Source organism: Microtus oregoni, unplaced genomic scaffold (assembly GCF_018167655.1).
Source record: "Microtus oregoni isolate MIOR12 unplaced genomic scaffold, Mior012 000006F_ref0000085, whole genome shotgun sequence".
Classification (NCBI taxonomy): Eukaryota; Metazoa; Chordata; class Mammalia; order Rodentia; family Cricetidae; genus Microtus; species Microtus oregoni.
In genome coordinates, this window is record NW_024543065.1 from 58,862,204 (window position 1) to 58,880,450 (window position 18,247).

The 18,247-nt window shown below is 52.6% G+C and overlaps 2 protein-coding genes across 5 annotated transcripts; both read right to left on the reverse strand.

Moving 5' to 3' along the window:
* Positions 1-4,832: 4,832 nt before the first annotated feature.
* Positions 4,833-6,683, reverse strand: LOC121449676 (hepcidin antimicrobial peptide). 2 transcript variants are annotated; one of them, XM_041654296.1, is made up of 3 exons: positions 6,407-6,683; positions 5,118-5,273; positions 4,833-5,031 (listed from the first exon to the last, which is right to left on the reverse strand). In XM_041654296.1, exons 1-3 carry the CDS (start codon positions 6,491-6,493, stop codon positions 4,927-4,929), a joined length of 348 nt encoding a protein of 115 aa, XP_041510230.1. In that variant the 5' UTR covers positions 6,494-6,683; the 3' UTR covers positions 4,833-4,926. The 2 variants fall into 2 exon arrangements, with proteins under 2 accessions (XP_041510230.1, XP_041510231.1); XM_041654297.1 differs by having other exon boundaries at positions 5,118-5,177; positions 6,407-6,571.
* A 1,639-nt stretch (positions 6,684-8,322) lies between these two features.
* Usf2 (upstream transcription factor 2, c-fos interacting) lies at positions 8,323-18,244 on the reverse strand. Of its 3 annotated transcripts, none has more exons than XM_041653302.1 (10): positions 17,597-18,244; positions 17,287-17,333; positions 17,052-17,170; positions 16,784-16,903; positions 16,177-16,327; positions 16,002-16,089; positions 15,646-15,704; positions 9,263-9,357; positions 9,035-9,163; positions 8,323-8,951 (listed from the first exon to the last, which is right to left on the reverse strand). In XM_041653302.1, exons 1-10 carry the CDS (start codon positions 17,656-17,658, stop codon positions 8,862-8,864), a joined length of 960 nt encoding a protein of 319 aa, XP_041509236.1. In that variant the 5' UTR covers positions 17,659-18,244; the 3' UTR covers positions 8,323-8,861. The 3 variants fall into 3 exon arrangements, with proteins under 3 accessions (XP_041509236.1, XP_041509235.1, XP_041509238.1); XM_041653301.1 differs by having other exon boundaries at positions 16,703-16,903; positions 17,597-18,240; XM_041653304.1 differs by lacking the exon at positions 16,784-16,903.
* Positions 18,245-18,247: the final 3 nt, after the last annotated feature.

The following is an 18,247-nucleotide window of genomic DNA, read 5'->3' on the forward strand; positions in this document are numbered from 1 at the left end:
CCCCAGCCTCCCAGCCCCCAGCCCCCCAGCCCCCAACCCCTCCTCCACCCAGCCTGGGACTTGGAGCTTTGCATATTCAAACAGAATTCTACCTGGATCTGTCTTTGTTCAAATCTCCCCTTTTGCAAAGACATCAATCATGTTGGATTAAAGCCCACCATTATGATTTCTTCTTAACTGTTACCCTCGGGAAAGACCTACCACCAAAAACAGGTGTCATGGCACACACCTGTAATTCCAGCACTTGAGAGGTGGAGGCAGGAGGATCAATAAATTCAAGGTCATTCTCAGCTACATTAGACCCTGTCTTATCCTCCCTCCCTCAAAGAAGACCCCATCTCTAACTACACAGTCTGAGGGACTGAGTTTAAGACATCAGTATATAAATGGGGGTGGACATAGAAATTTTGTGTAGTGTAATGATTTTTGCTCGTTAGCTCAATTTTTTTTTTTTATCCAGAATAGCATGCAGACTAGAGAAGACATCTGCAGACGCGTAGTGCTGTTAGTCTCTTCATCTCTTAGTGTTGTCGTCTGCCAGGGCCTGGGCTTAGCCAACCCAGAGTCCCTTTGCTGCCAAGGGTTCTCACAGTGCGGTTCTCAGGTCAGCAGCAGCTACAGGGCTGTGTCCTGTAGCTAGTCAAGGGACTACAGTTCAGTTGGTAGAGCGCTTGCCTAGCTTGTATCAAGCCTGGTGTTTGAGTCCCAGCACCACATATACTGGGTATACGGGGTATATTGTCATACGGTGGATCGGAAGTTCGAGGTGGTCCTCGCAGGTAGAAGACCGTGGATGGGAAGTTTGAGGTGGTCCTCTCCGACCTAGTCCGAGACGAACCTTGGCTACCAGAGACCCTGTCTCAAAAAAGGAGGCAAGGGGTGGAGAGATTAAGATGGGGAGTGAAGTCGGGCAGTAGTGGGTACCTTTAATCCCAGCGTTTCGGAGGCAGAAGCAGGTGAATCTCTGTGAGCTGGAGGCCAGCCTGGTCTACATAGCAAGTTGCAGGTCAGCCAGGGTTACACAGTAAGACTTTTTCTCAAAAGCAAATATTTCTAGGCCAAGACTGTCTGCTGAGTGGGAAGCCCCGGGGATGGGGCTCAGCAGTGTGCACTTGAATAGGCTTGCATACGATCCACCCTGATGCATACTAAAGTTTTTGTTGGTGGTGGCTTTTTGGTTTTTCAAAACAGGGTTTCTCTGTCCTGGAACTCTCTCTATAGATCAGACTGGCCTTGAACTCACAGAGATCTGCCTGCCCCTGCCTCCCCTACCTAGTGCTCAGATCAAAAGTGTGTGCCACCACACAGGGCTTGCACACACACTAAAGTTGTAATCCCTCTGCTTTCGGTGCCACAGCTCTAGGACCTTTTGGAGAAATGTATCCAAAAATGAGAGAAGGGTACCCAGAGCTGTTCCCTGTAATCAGCACTGCTACTGGGTAGTTACTTTTTTGCCAATGTAGCAAAACACCCTTGGAAACAGCTAAAAGGAGGAAGAATGTGTTTCAGCTTATGGGTCCAGCGATTCCTGTAGTGGTCAGTTGCCTCCATCGGGGACTGTGGGCCTCAGGCAAAGCATCATGGCAGGAGCCGACACTTGTTTCCAGCACGGAGCCAGAAAGCAGAAAGCGAAATAGACAACTTCCAGAGGCTTCAAACGCACACCTCCACTAATCTGTATTTTTAATTTTTTAGGTAGCAAGAAAGCTTAAAGATGAATTATACTTGGCCACAAGTAAGAACAGAACTAGTCCAGGATGTCCCAGGTGCGGGGCAAGGTGCCAGCGGGACTGTCTTGGTTGTAAGGAAGCTAGTCTTTTTGGTGGTCTCAGTGAGCAGCCGGTGATGTACCAGATCCACTGAGACTTATTACCGACAGCAGCATTCAGGCCAACAACTTGATCCAGCGTCGCAGCTGTCAGCACCCCTCACTTCTGCTCCTTCAGCCTTCTTGGGTGCACAAATTTACTTGGACCTTGGCATCCTCTTTCTTTGCTTGAGCTTCAGTTTGCGCATGCGCTTTTTCCTCCCCTTTGCTCTCTTGGCGCAGGAGTTTCAAGGAAGATGTTGCCAAGGCTGAGACCTTCTTTTTATTTTTAAGATTTACTTTCTTCAGCCGGGCGGTGGTGGCGCACGCCTTTAATCCCAGCACTTGGGATCTCTGTGAGTTCGAGACCAGCCTGGTCTACAAGAGCTAGTTCCAGGACAGGCTCCAAAACCACAGAGAAACCCTGTCTCGAAAAACAAAAAACAAAAACAAACAAACAAAAAAAAAGATTTACTTTCATCATTTTAAAATTGAGTGCATGCACACTTGCAGGTGACTGTGCGCATGAGTGCAGTACCTTCAGAGGCCAGAAGAGGGCGTCAGCATCCCTGGAGCTGGAGTTAGAGGGGGCTGAGTGACTGGACCTGGGAGCTGGAAGCTAAACCCTAGACCTCTGCAAGAGCAATGCATGCTCTGATCTATCATGTCACTTCTCCGGTCCCCTAGTCTACTAGCAAGCTCCAGGACAGCTGGGGTTACAGTAAGACTCTGTTTTTAAAACAAAACAAAGTAGGGGGTGAAAGAGACCTCACCTCTGCCCTGTTAATAATGCCTTTGCACATTTTGGGGGCATTTGGAAGTTTTCAAAAACATTCCTATATTCCTGTCCTTGGCGGAATTCAGCAAACAAAAGCACTAGTACCATGAGGAGCCAAGCACTCTGTAGCAGGGTCCTCTCTCTGTCCCTTCTGTCTCCATTCAGGAAACCCCTAATTAGCTTCTGGTCCTTGTCCACTACAGCTCCTAGGCTGCTTGAGTCTTAAGACCTTTCAGTGAGCCCAGCAAACTGGGAATGTAGGCAACATGGTGACCTACATTCACCCTGGGGTGATTGATTGGCTTATATGGAACCCTGGACCACCTTCATTCGGAGATGCTCGAGTCATACCCTTACATTGTGGGTTAGGAGAGAGGGACTTCTGAAGAGTGTGAAAGGGTAAGCCAGGGGATGGAGCACTTCATGAGCTCAGACATTTTCCAGTCCTGTGTTCTGCTCCGTGTGTGTGTGTGTCTCAGTCATATAACCAGGGGCTATGATGTCATTGTTGGGGGAGGGGTTTTGCTTTCTGCTGTTCTGAGTACACTGCCTGACCTGGACTCAACCCTACCAGAGGTCGTGATCAGTGCCTCTGGTTTTAGTGTCTCATAACGCCTGCGTTTGTGAGGTGGAACAGAGTAACGGCAAGAGAAGCCAGAGTGGCAGGAATTACACGGTTGTAGAAAAGTAGGCTGTGAGTGGGGGTGTCCTCGGTCTTCTCCCCTCCCTCAGATGAGTGGCCTCTTACAGTTCCTGAAGGTAAACGGTGGTGTTGCATGAGGTCGATGCTGACTTTAGTTTGACTGAGTTTGTTCTATGGACTGAAATTTTTCTTTTTAACTTCTAGTTGGGCTGAGGTAAAAGGAATGCAGATTTAGAAGCCAGCCTGCATACACAGTGAGTTTCAGTGTAGCCCGGGCTACATATAGGGATAGAGATGTAGGCAAAGTGGGAAGAGTGCTTGCCTAGAATGCACGAGGCCCTGGTTTGATTCTCAGCACTGCACACAATGGCACATGCTTCTAAAACCAGAACTCGGAAGGTGGGGGTGAGGGTCAGAAGGGCAAGGTCATCCTTGGCTACTTCGAGAGTGCAAAGCCAGGCTAGACTACTTGATACCCTACCTAAAAAGATAAATAAAAAGAAGTCTCTCTGGGCTCAGGATATAACTTAGTGGTAAAAGCATTTGGCTGTTCTGTGTGAGGCCTGCGTTTGATCATCCAGTACTGGAGGAAAGAGGGGACAACTGAGAACTTTCTGTTGTTGTTACTGCTACCAGCTTGAACTGCCTTTCCAGCGGAGGTGCCAACATTCAGAGTATTAGTGTATCTCACAAGAAGGGTTTCCAGACTCTCATGACAAAGGTCATGCCCTTCTCAGCAAGGACCTCTGGACATGGTGGCTGGCTCAGAGGGTTCCATGTATTTAGGCTATTATTTCCCTTCTAGGATACAACAGCAGCCACGTGATCAATGTCTTTTCTCAACATTACGGTTGCTGTAGTCATAGAAGCTGGGACGACAGTGAATTACATCTCGTGTCTATGTTCCTATTAAAAGAGAAATTGGGCTGGAGAGATGGCTCAGTGAGTAACGTATTTGCCATACAAGCATAGGAACTGGAATCCCAGCACTTGTATTACTAGCTGGTGTGACCGCACATGTCTGTGTCCCCATTGGGGAGGAGACAGGTGGATCCCAGAGACTTACTGGCCACACAGTGAGCTCCAGGCTCAGTGAGAGACCTTGTCTCAAAAACAAAATAAAAGGTAAAACAAACTAACAAAAACAAAAACTAAGTGAAATAAAAACTAAGAAAAACAAGTGACCTAGATATGGTAGTACACGCCTTTAATCCCCACACTTAGGAGGCAGAGGCAGGAGGATCTCTGTGAGTTTGACAAAGCAAGTTTCATACCAGCTGTGACTACTCTGGCTGCTACATACACACACATATGCTGCACACACATACACACACGACTTAAAAAATGTTTTTCGATAAATATCTTCTAAAACGAAAGGAAGAACAAGCCTGAGGAGAGCAAGTTTATTCAGCTTTCTTCCTGGGTTGTTACATAAACTCCAGACCTTCTGAAGCGGGAGACACATTGAAGAATAGACAACAAATGCATTAGAGCCGCATCAGACCCGCAAACCCTCCCAAGTGACTGTCCCTGGGCATCAGGGCTTGTACCAAGTCCATGAGCCTTTGTTAAGGAAAAGCAAAACAAAACACCAGACACCATAGTTTGAAAACAAAATCATCACATTTATTTTGAGTTCATAAATAAATGGGGGCTGAGGGGGAGGCTAGGGGTGCTGAGAGAACTGGACACATGGCTCTATGTTTTGCAACAGATGCCACAGCTAGGATTGTTACAGCATCGACAGCAGAAGACGCAGACTGGGAAGTAGGTGTCCCGCTTGGTTCGCGTTGGAATCAGGAGCTGCATGGAATGGAAGAGAAGTGAGCTGCCCTGCCTGAGCATGGGAAAGGTTGGGGGGTCAGGAAGGGAGCCCCAATTGCTCTTACCGTCTCGTCGGCCCTGCCTTCTGCCCTGTGCCCAGGCTGTAGTGCGTCAGGCTGTCTTGCCTGTGAAAGCAGAAAGGGTACCTGAGTATTGCAGTCTCCAGCATAGCTTTCTGATTCAACTCTGCCAGCTTGTTCCTTCCCCAGGGGCTTAGGGACCTGTGTTTAGATAGAATTCCTGGAAAGGCTTCACTGCCCTGATTTTCCCACCATTCCTTGCATGTTCTGCTTCCTAAAAGCACCCCACCTTTTTGGATGCTGAACCCTCCTCCTGGACACTACCCTCCCAACGGGTCTGCCTGCATCTTATAAACCCTTATATGCCAACCATCACATAGCACAGTAACTTCTCACCATCACTGCAATGTGGTTTTCCCTTTCTCAGCAACCCAAGGACCAATCATCGTCTGCACAGCTGTCCACAAAGCTTGGCTCAGTCAGAACCACCACTGCCACCCTCTCCCTACTCCCAACACTGACCCACTCTGCAGACCCTACAGACCCAAGGATCCTGTGAGTGCCTTTCACCCGAGTGCCCATTCTCCTGTCGCAGCTCCAAGGCACAAATCTGGTGTCTTTGTTGTCGGCTGAGACAGGGTTTTCATAGCCTAGGTTGGTGTTGAACTTGCTGTGTAGCCAAGGATGACTGTGAACTTCTGGTTCTCCCTCCTCCACCTACCAGGTGCCCACACCAAGCCTGGTTCTGTAGCATTTTCTTTCTTCTTACACGTGTATGAATGTTTTGCCTGCATATATGCATGTATACCACATTCATGTCTAGTGCCCATGTAGCTCAAACGGCATCAATCAGATGCCCTGGAAGTGAGTTAAGGAAGGTTGTGAGCCACCACACAGGTGCTAGGAACTGATCCTGGGTCCTCTGCACAAGCATCAAATGCTCTAACTGCTGAGCCGCCTCTCCGGCCCCTTCTGTATCATTTTCTTATAAAATACTTTTGCTTGGCGTTCTGCATCTCTGCCCCAGCTCTGGTTCTTCCTTATTATAGTCATTCTGTCCGTCATCTCTTGCGCTATCCACAAATAAGTGTTTTCTAAACAGTCATTGAAAGACAGTTTAAGAAATGCCCTGACGGGGATGGGACAGCCAGAGGAACATTTTGTCTGACTTTCCAGCATGTTACTTCCCATCACAGCTGTGCAGCTAGAGGGGTGCCTCAGCCCTTCCCCTCAGGACCACCCTTGCCCCCTCAGTAGCTGCCCCGAACACTTGGTGCTGAGCCCCTGCCTCCCGGGGAATGGCTCTCCCATTGTAGTAGGCCTGGGGTGCTCACCAGCTGCTGGAGAAAGGAGCTGCTGGCCAGGCTGGCGATGAGGAGAAGCAGGAGACAGGCAGCCTGGATCTTAGTGCTCTGTGCCATCGTGCCTTCTGTCCTGTTGTGCAGTCTAAGGACTTGCCTGGTGTCTGGGACCCAGTCCTAGTCCTTTTTATGGGACCAGTTGGAGGAGGGGACGCCTGAACCCCCTCCCCTTTGCCCTGACTCATTTCCAAGAAGATAGTGGCGCCGAACAGGCGGGAGAGATAAGCGGGAACAGAGTGACAGGGGACAGGGTTGTGTCACCCTCAGCCAGCAGAGGTGCACCCAGGGGGTGGGGCAGCTAGGGCCATGGACACAAGCCTCCAACCAGCCACCTGTGATGTCACCCTGTGGCTTTCAGAAAAATTCCCCCTTTTTCCCCTAGACACTGCCCCTCACCCTTATCAGTGTCTTCAGTATGGCTGTCACTCACTGGGCTCTTCAGGACAAAGCAATGGGGTACACATGTGCAGGGTGCATCTTAGAGTGAGTCAGGGCAGCAGCCAAAGGTCTGGACAGATGCCCAAGCATAGGCTGCACCGTGGTGTTCAATGTCCAGACCATAAGATGTAGCTGTCTGTTGAAGTCACCTTGTGGTGGTGGTGGTCATTATTCATAGCCAGAGCCAACTCATTTCACAGCCCAGCATATGAACTAGTTCAATCTTTTGCACGCCAGGGTGCATATTAATTCACTGTCTTTCACACCAGTACCAAGTCATGTTCGTGTTAACAGCTGATGCCACTTGGCTTCCAAGTAGATGTCTGTGTCCTCTTGGGCTTTATTAGTGTTTAGGCTTAAAGTCGCCTTCTCGGCACCGACCCCAGGGGCCTGGCCTGATCTAGTCATCAAGCTTCCACCTCTCTCTAAGCACAGGAGACACAGGAGCACGTTAGACTTGGCTTGGCAGAGCAGACTATGCACATCACGCAACTTCCAAGTACAGTGTTTACACCAGAACCTTCTCAATTGCCATGCTGGGAGAATTTACACCACAGAAACTGGTATGCAGATACACCAGGGCATTTGTAGTTTGTTTTTGGGGTATTATCGAATCCTGGATCCCTTGGTGTGTATGGCCATGGAGACATTGTAACAAACTTGACTCCAGAGACAGGCTACTGGACACCATGCCAGACTCACACAGGAACCACCCAGAGTCGATTCTGTATAAAGCCCTGGGGACGATGCTATTCTTCTATTGCTGCTGCTGCTGCTCACTAGGGCCCCTCACTTCCTTCACATGCCCCTCAAAGAGAGCATTAGGGAGTGGTAAGGCCAAAGACAGGGGTCTCAGAAACCAGAGACCATCAGGTAGGTGTACTTAGGTTGTGGCAAGGTCAAAAGGGCAGCAAGGTGAAACTGAGAGGCAGTCCTGGATCCTGGGAACAGGTGAGCCAGTCTATTGGGGACATGATGGTATCCCTCAGGCCTGCCAGGCATCACTGTGGTTACTCAGGACAGGTTTCATCATCAGCCGAGGGCAGGGGTCACACACAGGCGCCAGAGAAACAGTGTGAGGCGACAGACTGCCGGGCCAAGCCTCGCTTTCTGGCCATCTGCCCTCTCTTGGGGGTGGGGGGCTCAAGGCCAGGGCCCATCATTGGCTGGTGCAGAGGGGAGGGCTTCAGCCCCAGAGCCTAGGGATGCTCACAGGCCCTGTTTTCAAGAAGCTCTGACCCAGGAGACTCTAGCCCCCACCAACACCAGGGGGCATGTCCTTGATCGCAGATCCCACACCCCTAATCTGTACCCAGGGCCTCAGTGAAGAAATTCAGTCCTTAATTCTCCAGCCATTTTCACACAGCCACAGTATAGCTGAAGCTTAGACCTCAGGACAGCCCTAGGACCCCTGCCTGTCCCCATGCCCAACATGGACCGAAACACAGACAGACAAGGCGGGGCCACACTGGCCAGTTTATTGCAGTTAAATACCTCTCTCTCTATTTTTTGTCCATTTTTCCATAAAGAAAATTAAAACACACACACGCACACACACGCACACACACACACACACCCCCACACACCCGGAGGGAGCAGGGATCCAGAAACAAGAGGGATGAGGGACGTGGCCTCCCTGCATAGGTCCAGGCCCCAGGGAAGGCGCCCCCAAAGCTCCCTCCTTCCCATAAGCACCCTGTCTCAATACCCCTAGAGACCAAGGAGGCAGCGGGCAGCGGGGCCTCTGTCCTCCTCCCTTGCTCCTCCTGGTGAGGACTGAGAAGGGAGGGTGGCAGACAGGTGGGCATCATTTTCGCAAGGAGGAGGGTAGTGGGCAATGTATCCACAGAAATGCATTATGTCTCCTTGTTTTTGTTAAAAATCTACTATAAAAAAACGCAGCTTGGGGAGGAGCATCTCCCTCTCTGTGCTAAGGGCTGGGGGAAGGGCAGCAGAGGCCGGCAGCAGCTGCAGGGTAGGTCAGTGGGCATCACTGCCGGGTGCTCTCGCCCACCATTTCCAGGTTGTGCTGCTGCAACTGAGCTCGAAGCAGGGCATTCTCATTCTTCAGCTCCTCAATCTGCAGGCACCACAGAGGACACATGAGCCAGGGGCTAGCCTTGGCATCCTGGGGCTCCCAGTGGGTTCCAGGTCTGCACCCACCTGCTGCCTCAGGAGTTCATTGTCCATCTGCAGCCGCTCGGCCTCCTTGAAGGTCTCCTGCATTCGCTGGTTGGTCTGGCGTAGCTCCCGGATGTAATCACAGGCCTTGGACAGGATGCCCCCTTTACTCTGAAGAGGGGAGCAGGCAAAAGTCAGAGGACAGGACAGCTCCTGTGCCTGGTGTTAGGTTAGACTTCCTGGAAGGGACGGGACACCCGGGCCACTCACCGCTCCTGTCTTGCTGTTGTCTGCATGACAATCTGGAATGATTTTTGAAAGCTGGACGATCCAGTTGTTGATCTTGTCCCTCCGTCTCCGCTCCACTGTAGGAGACAGTGATAGTCATGGCACTAGTAAGGATCTCACAGGGACTCTAGGCTGCCACCCCCCCCATGGGCCACATTGCTTCATGAGAAGACCAACCAAGTCTCAATTCTCAAGTGCCACACTGTCGGGACAGGAACCTACACTAACAACTGCAGGCTTGTTTTCACTGCCTGCCTAGCACATGCTACACACTGGAGCCAACACAGAAAAACTACAGCGTCACCCACACTCTGAAAACGCGGCTCTGGGCACTGGGTGCACATCTACAGTGTCACCCACTCTGAAAATGCAGCTCTGGGCACTGGGACTCACACCTTTTTTTGAGGGGCAGAATCCCTTCATGCAGGATCCAGCAACTGCCATAGCTCCTGTAATCCTTGCATTTCATTCTCGGAATGTCCTCAGACTTTGGCTTCTCTAATTTTGCTTTTCCAATCTTTTTTTTTTTTTTTTGTCCCCTTGGGGATAGGGTCTCATGTAGGTCAGGCTGGCCTCAAACTGTGTAGCCAAGGACAACTTTAAACTTCTGACCCTCTGGCCTCCATTTCCTAAGTGGCCGGCCACTCTATATGTGGTTTTCTTCATTGTTGAGATGGAAGCCCACACTCTACAACTGAGCTACATACAGCCCAGCCCCTTCTCATCTTCAGTGTGAAAACCTGATCATGCCTTCTCTGTTTAAAATTCTACTCCACAGCCTTGGCAAGCTGCACTCTCCAGACCAGGACTATGGTTATGAGGCCTGGCCTTGTGGACCCCATCTCACTTGGAATGTGAACCCCATACCTCGAAGACAAAGCATGGCAAGTACAGATTTCACTTCAAAGTCCAGACTCGAGCTTCATGAAACTCTGCAACCCTACTGATAGCTATACTGAGTGTCAACTGTCTGCAGACAAGGCCTGTGCCTTCTTCTGGCTTCTCATATGTTCAGGATGCCTGCCAGGAACCACCTGACTTGGAACCAGTTCCACAGCTTTTTGGAGCAGGACTTTGGGGTCCTTCCTTACCTCCAGAGCACAGACCTCCTACTGTTGGGGCACAAAAGACCCTGACACCCCCAAGTCTCCTCTTAGCCCCCATCCTCTTACAGGAGGACTGGAGACACCTGTCAAATTTGTGGAGGGGAGCTGGGCGTCGAACCTGATGGGGTGTGGGAAAAGGGCAAGAGGGCCACTTCCTAATGAGGGCAGTGAGGATGGAAAATGGGAAAGCTTGAAATGAGAGGGGTGGGTAAGGAGGGCTCCTTTCTCCTCAGACCTGAACTCATACCATGCCCATGACATTCCCTGAGAGGACCTCAGGGCCCATGAACAGGTAGAGGCCACTGCTTCTGCCTGGTTACTTCCACTCAGGCATGAATGATTTCATTTTCCAAAGCAGACCCTCCCACTCTGTTCATGCCCTCTTCACAGCAATGGTTCTTTCTCTGAGATCTCCCCAATGTCCTGCCAAGGATGCAGCTATGCCAAGTTTGGTAACGGCTGGGCTATCTCCACTCGGCTTAGGGCTAGCTCACTGACACCATCAAGTATGGTGGACTCTTCTGGGAACTTGGTGGCAGACTGCAGCAGTAAAGTTGGGTCTAGCTAGGGCCTAGAAGCACTACCACCACATTCCCTGTCAGAGTGCTCTACCTCGGGCTCTACAGGGCTCACTTAGTGCTTCCCCACCTGCTATGTCCACTGTTCTAGAGCCTGGGTATCTGACAACCACTCCTCAGCCCGTCAGGGTTAAGGGTAGATGTGTGTGACAGCGCTCCTTTGGTCTGCATTTAGTTCTGCAAAATGTAGCAGTGTGTGGCTTTAAACACGGTGGATTCAACCCTGGCTTTGTCCTGGTGGTGCTCATGACTGAGAAGATATGTGAATGGGGGTACTGTGCCCACGGAAGGGAGGCGTGGAGCAGCACTCTGCATGGGGCCTACAGTAGGATGAAGCAGAAGCAGGCGGATCTCTGTGAGATTGAGGCCAGCCTGGTCTACAGAGTTAGTTCTAGGATAGCCAGGGCCAGGGCTGGGCTGTTACACAGAGAGACCCTGTCTCAACCCCCCCCCCCCCCACACACACACAAAGAAAAACATTTGGGTTTCTGAGAAGGGTCCCAGACACACTGATAATAAGATCACACAAAAGATTACATGAACCACTTGTAGGGTGTGTGTGTTGTGTTTACATAAGCTAACTACAGCTTGTGTCCAGGTAGTAACATGGTTAGGCCCGTGGCTTGGAAAAACTATTAGGACACACTGGACTGGCAGAAGGTCGGTCTCACAGAAGCCCATAGTTACAACAACACTTAAAATACATCTCACAGTCAGGGGTGGGGGCACACATCTTCAATCCCAGCACTCAGGAGGCAGGGGCAGGACAGAACTCTGTGAGTAGTCTGGCCTACATAGTGAGTTCCAAAATAGCCAAATCTACATAGAAAAATCCTGGCTCAAAAACCAAAATAAGCTTGGTGGTGGTGGTGCACGCCTTTAATCCCAGAATCCCTGAGGCAGAGGCAGGCGGATCTGTGGGTTTGAGGCCGGCCTGTAAGAGCTAGTTCCAGGACAGGCACCAAAGCTACACAGAGATATCCTGTCTTGAAAAACAAAAAACAAAACAAAAAAACCCCACATGTTACAACAGAACCTGTCAGGATAGAAGGAAGGATGGGACTAACAGTGGGAGACATTAGCATGCCTTTCTCCAAAAAAAGCAAGAAAACATCCAAGTCGGAAATCCCCAGCCATCTCAGCCAATCCGCCCTCTCTGTGGAGGGGACCTTTCCCAGCAGCAGGCGCACATCCACTAAGGTACACGTGGCACCTTTTCCAAGTTAGACTGGACACAGAGTCCAAGGTAAGCTACACATCCTCAAATAATTGGAACCACATCAGCTATGCTCCGCATACAGAGATCTGAGAAATCAAACAAAAATGAGATCCTAAGCTCCACATGTCTGGAGTCAATACACTTCCTGAATAACCTGGGTCAAAGAAGAAGTCATAAGAGATCTGAAAAACATCTTGATATAAATGATAATGAAAATATTTGTCCAAATGTGACAGACAAAAGTCTGCAGCCACAGATCTGCACGAGGAAGGAAAAAGTTTGTCTGTTTATTTCATCTTTCTTTAAGACAGGTTCTTACTATGTAGTCCAGGCTGGCCTCAAACTCACGATTCTGCCTCAGCCTCACTTGTGCTGGGATTATAAACAGGCACCATATCCAGCTTTAAAAAGTAAAGATTTGGAGATCCCTGCTACTAGGGACTATGAAGCAGGTTTCCAAGTTCAAACTAGTGTGGACAAATTAGTTAGACTGTCTCAAAAAGGTTAAAAAAAAAGTGAAAAGGCTGGGAGCAGTAACTGGAGAGCACTTCCCCCCAGCACACGGCCCTAGACTCTACCCCAGGGCCATCAGAAAAAGAACCCTCCACAAGACCACTACCATAAATTAAGACCCCAAGTAGAAAGACTACCACAGTGAAATTAATAAAACAGAAAAAGCAACCAGACTCAGCATTTAAAGTAAAGACTGCATTTCCGCCTCCAGAAACAAATTCTGCTACCAGTAACAATAGTCTCCCCACATACCCCCTTGGAACAGCCAAAGGTTCACTGCTCCCTTAGGGCCCTGCAGGCACCCTCTGGAGCTCCCAACCCCCACCCTGCAGAAAAGCCAGAGGGAGAAATGAAAGAGAAGTCTCAGGGAACTCATGCTAGTGGAGTCCTGGGAAGGCAAGGGCAGAACTCTGAAAGCAGCCTCGCCTCATTTGTGGCAGAGAAGCATACATGGAGGCTCTTGGGAGGGCAGACAGCATGTTCTGTGTGGATAAGTTGGGCTAAGTCTCACGGACAGCCAGACATGGAGATTCTGAGTGGCAATTTCCAATGCCCAAGGAATAGAAAGAAACTCCATCCTGTGGTGCCATGGGGTGGGGGGTGGGGGTGCGGGGGGGGGGGTGCAAGCCCTAGGAGGGTGGGAAGAGGCAACTATCACCTTTCTGGAGAAAAAAAAGTAAGAAAGTAAGACTTCTGGGTGCTGGGGATGAGTCTTAGGGGAGCTTTTCTGCACCTCTGGGGGGGGGGGGTAGGGGTGGGAGTGCTTACTAGTAATTGGAAAAGGGACTCAGACCTAGGCCTTCAGGAACAGCCAGTCAAAGCCAGTTCCCAGTTCTGGAGGAAGTCTGCTATAAGACCTCCCTTCCCCTCTGACCTCAGTCAGAACCCCTAAGGCTCAGCCTGGAGAGCAGGTGGCAGGTTAAATGCAGGTTGTTGTAGGAATGGGTGGGGAGGAGAAACAAAGACATTAGAATAAGAGTGAGCAGGAAAAGAAGAGACAGTCCCAAAAGCAGTGGGGGTAGACCTGGGGTTAACAGGCAGGGGCAGATGCTTGGAGCTCAGACAGAAAAGGAAGCCAGTAGATTTGGCAATGAGGTCGTCACAGGTGACCTTCAGTGAAGCCAGTCCGGTAGGCCAGACTGCCAAGCCACAAGGAGGACAGGCAGATGGTGGTTCAAACCTTCTACAGGTTAGAAGCCAGAGGGCTGGTTGTAGCTGGAAGGTGGGGGTGGAGAGGTTATGAAAACTGCTTTCTGGAGGATGAAAAAACAAAGGCTCCAAGCTGGATGAATCCAGGGTAAGGCAGAATGAACTGGAGGGCGTGTGGCTGCCCTGCTTAGTGGGAGGCTGCAGTTAGGGGTGGGGGTTTTAGGATCACCAAGGGTCTTAGTCATTTTACAGGACAACACAGGTGCCAAGGTTGAAACCCCAGCCTGAGTTGGATAGATGGGCTGCAACTGCCTGAGTAAAGCACCGGAGGACCCTCAAATGCCCCTGCCTCACTTCCAAACCGACTGCAAGCCCCAGTTCACCCTTTCCTTTCAAAGCCACCTGACCTGGCATTAGGGCATTAAGCGTCAACCAAGCTGCTCCAGAGTCTTCTCCTTATGCCCATTCTCCACAGCCAGACCAGCCAGACCTCAGACCAGGCCTCCCCCTTCCCAGAAGTCATCTCTTAACATGTGACTTCTTAGTCTCTAGTTTCCCATCACCTTATCATCCTGCTTCCACACACAGACCCCACACTGGTGTCCCCATCACCAGACTATACCCACAGGGTCAGGACAACTGCTCTGAGAAGAGCTAGAGACCCAGTGTGAGCCAGCCTGGCAGGTCCTTTCCCAGCCCTAAGACCTTCCTCTTTCCCTTCCCCATCTGCTCTTCCTCAAACTTAGTGTCTATAGCTGAGGGGCCTGGGCATTCCTCTGTGAGGACTCTGAAGTCCTCTGCTGCACCCATTCAGTGATCTCTTTCCAGTGCTCAGGCACGTTGAGGGCAATGGTAACTGTACCTCGTCTCCTCCCAGCGATGCTGAGAGCCCAGACCTTGTCTCTGCTGTTCCACTGCACTTGAGGTCTAGATGGGGTGAACGCTTGGCCAAAAGCTTGCCAGCCGCTTAGAACAGCAGTAACCTATACCCCTATTTATATCAAAACACCCCAGAATCTCAGGGTCTGAGGCCTCCATCCTGGTTCAGTCTCAAAGGAACCACACAGAAGCTCAGTGACAAGCAAACAGCATCACTGAAACATCTTGACTTTCCTTCTCCCGTGTTTCCCTCTACTTGCTAAGTTCCCAGAAAAATCTTCCTGGGGCAACCTCCCTTCTGTGCCTCGGTAATCTCTCAGCCATAAATTGTCCTTCGTTAGCAATTCTGACTGAAACCTCTAGGACAGGCTGAGGTCTTGGCACAGGGCCTGTGCTGCTGCCCTGACTGGGATCCAGGGTCAGTAAACATTTGTTGAGTGATGGAGTTGGGTGTCAGAACTGCCTTGCCTTGAGGGCCTGTTACATGCTTTACAATGGTGACCAATCAAGGCTGGGAGACCAAGGAACAGCACTAACAGACACAAGACCTCAGGGTGAACTGCGTAGCTTCCCCGGAAGAGTGGGAGGCTCTGGCTTCAGCTGGCTCAGAGGAGCAACTTCCTTTCACACAGGTGGAAGGCAAAGGAATGCGAAGGGTAAAAGCCACATGTGGATGTGAGGTCAGCCATTTTAAGAGGCTGGCCAATAGAACAAATCAAGATCACAGGCTGGGCTTGAGAAAACATCTGGCCAAACCCAATTCGTGTCCTCTATCTTTCCTAACAGCTTACTGCTCCTTCACCCACCAGCCCTTACCCACGCACTCAGCATACACCTCTCTGGCATCTGGGCATGCCAGACGATGGGCTCAGAGCACTTTGGAGCCCAGGAGCTGGCCAAGGACCACACCACCATCCTTACCTTCGTTGTGCTGAGCTCTTCTTCTCTCATCTCGAGGAGTTCTGGTTCCATCAATTTTTCTAGAATAGAAGGGGAAATGGCAGATACCCAGTCTCTTCAAGTATTTACCAAGCTATCAGACTTGCAAACACCTTTGTTTTCATGGTACTGGGGTAGAGCCCAGGGCTTGCAAAACGTGAGCGCTCCACTACTCAGTCACCTCTCCAGTCCACATTTTTTTTTTTAAATGGATATTTCAAAAGCAAAAGCTAACAAAACCCATACCCCATTCCTGCTCTGTACTGACAGACCCAGCTCTTAGGCCAAAAACACCCTCCCTTTCCTTGGCCCCCCGACAATGGGACTACGGCACATACGGAGAATAGGGGTGTGTCCGGGGTGCAATTGTCCTCTGTGTTCCTGTCTGAAGCACATCCTGGGGTGTCATCATGACATAGAACTGGCCTGCAGGAAATGTGCAGCGAGCATCAGTGAGAGGTCAAGGCGGAACTGCTTAAGTGACTTCCCTAGCTCTACCGTTCCTCCCCTTACCTCCGGCCTGTAGGCTCTGGTCTGTGGTCTGTACAGACACAGCGGTGGTATCTCCCACACTGGATGCTGGGAAATATGCAAACCGTGCCTCCCCGCTGACTGCTTCTGCGGCTGGGCTGCCACCATTGCTGAATGGATTTTGAATTACAGCCTAGGGACGAGGACATAGGCCATCCTTAGCCAGGGTTTCCCCATCTTTGTTGCTGGGGTCGGTGTTTATTTACTAAGCTGTGAGGCGAGGGGGAAGCCCGCTGTGGTTACCATCCTGTCCAGTATCTCATTTCTGACGGGACTCAACTGTCACTAGCTCAGCTACTCTACTTCATTTTTTTTTTCTAAGTTTTCCCCTGTCTTATAGAGAAAAATAAAATTCAAGAGTCCTGTCCAATGTCTGTGCAAGACATCAGCCTTATACGGCTCGACGGCCTGGAGAACGTGTGTGTGTGTGTGTGTGTGTGTCACACACACCCGATCCCCTGGGGCTTCCCCCTCCCCAGCCCCTCCCCAGCAACTGCGGGCCACCTACCAGCGGGAAGGGTGCCGCGGGACCTGGGGGTACAGAAGCAGCGGCCGGGCCGGGGCGCTGGGCTGCCCCGTCCACACCCACCTGGGTCACAGCCTGTTGCCCCCCCGCGAAGGCAGCTGTGGACACGACGCTGACGGCGCCGGCCGCGTCGCCCTGGCCGTCCAGCTGACCGTCAGTCACCTGGACTACGCGGTATGTCACCTGCAGGGGGCGGCAGAGCGACGAGACCGACGCTAGGGCCCCGGCAGGGGCCAGGTCGGAGCCTCTCCCTGGCCCGCCGCACGCGTCCACCCTCCCTCGGTTCGCCCCGGCGCTGGCCCTCGGGGCTCCCGGGCCGTGGCCGCCTCACCTGGCCTCCATTATTCTCTGTGCGGAACTGGTACTGGATATTGTGGTCGCCGAACGCCGCCTGCTGGACGCTGGCGATGGCCACCGCCGTCTGCTCCTCAGCCCCCGGGCCGTCCCCGCCTGTGGGGGCAGCAGGGCAGGGGGCACGTTCAGCGGGGCGCGCGGGGGGTCCCCCGGCGTCCCCGGCCTGCAACCCCGGCGCGGGCCGCAGCCCCCGTGGCCCCGCAAGCACTCACCTTCCTGCAGCTCGACGCCCTCCTCGGCCTCGGGTCCCTTGTCGTGGCTGCGGGGGCACACGAGGGGCAGGGCCCGGGGTCAGTGAGGCCCGCAGCCCGGCCGGGTCGCAGCGGCCCGCCGGTCGCCCCTCCAGGCCCGGGCCCCGCCAGGGTCAACAGTGTTGCCGAGCCCCCGCCCGGGTCCCCTCCCCGCGGCCTCCATTTTGAGCCGGGCCCGGAGGCCGCTCGGGATCATGGCGGTCCCCGCGCGCGGGGCTGAGGGGCCGGGGCCCAGGGCGCGCGGAGGGGCGCGAGCCGCCGGCGCGCTTACCTGGCGGCGGCAGCAGCGGTGGCCGAGGAAGCAGGATCCAGACCCGGGTCCAGCATGTCCATGGGGGGGGCGGGGGGGGGGAGGGGAGGGGAGGGAGGGGAGGGGGCGGGCGGCCGGGGGGGCCCGAGCCCGGCGCTCACGCCGCGCGGCAGGAGGGGACGGAGGAGACACGGGAGCCGCTCGCGCTGATCACGGGGACAAACAGTGGGGTCATGTGAGGAGGAGATGCCGCCGCCGCCGCCGCTCCTGCAGCCGCCGCCTCCTCCTGCCGCCTCCGCCCGCTGCCGCCGGCTCCGGGCGGCCTGAGGCTCCGGGCCGCAGCTCAGCTGCCCCCCACCCTCCCGCCCGTCGGTCGGTCGGTCCGCCGCACGCGGCCTGGGGCCTGCTTCCCTGAGCGCTCGCCGCCGCCGCCGCGACTTGAGCTTTTTTTTTTTTTTTAAACACGGCCCAGCCTGGATGGCGACCGCCCTGTTCCCTGGATCACCGGCTCGCTAGCTCGCCGCCCGGCTTGGCCCGGTCCGGCGGCGAATCGTGGCTGCAGCCGCCGCCGCTTTCTATCTACCCCCCCCCCCTTTTCTCTTTTTTCCTTTTTTTTTCCTCCTTTACTGGAGCTGCGCGCGCGCGGTGGTGGCGACGGCGCGATCCCGGGTC

What these genes read in the sequence shown, in the direction of transcription:
- LOC121449676 (XM_041654296.1), bottom strand. Translation starts at nt 6,493, where the DNA reads ATGGCACAGAGCACTAAGATCCAGGCTGCCTGTCTCCTGCTTCTCCTC. An exon ending in GCTCCTTTCTCCAGCAGCTG is followed by an intron (nt 5,274 to 6,406) that starts GTGAGCACCCCA and finishes ATCTAAACACAG; the next exon opens with GTCCCTAAGCCCCTGGGGAA. An exon ending in AAGGCAGGGCCGACGAGACG is followed by an intron (nt 5,032 to 5,117) that starts GTAAGAGCAATT and finishes CATTCCATGCAG; the next exon opens with CTCCTGATTCCAACGCGAAC.
- Usf2 (XM_041653301.1), bottom strand. Translation starts at nt 17,658, where the DNA reads ATGGACATGCTGGACCCGGGTCTGGATCCTGCTTCCTCGGCCACCGCT. An exon ending in GGGCGTCGAGCTGCAGGAAG is followed by an intron (nt 17,171 to 17,286) that starts GTGAGTGCTTGC and finishes CTGCCCCCACAG; the next exon opens with GCGGGGACGGCCCGGGGGCT. An exon ending in AAGAGCTCAGCACAACGAAG is followed by an intron (nt 9,358 to 15,645) that starts GTAAGGATGGTG and finishes TGTCTCCTACAG; the next exon opens with TGGAGCGGAGACGGAGGGAC.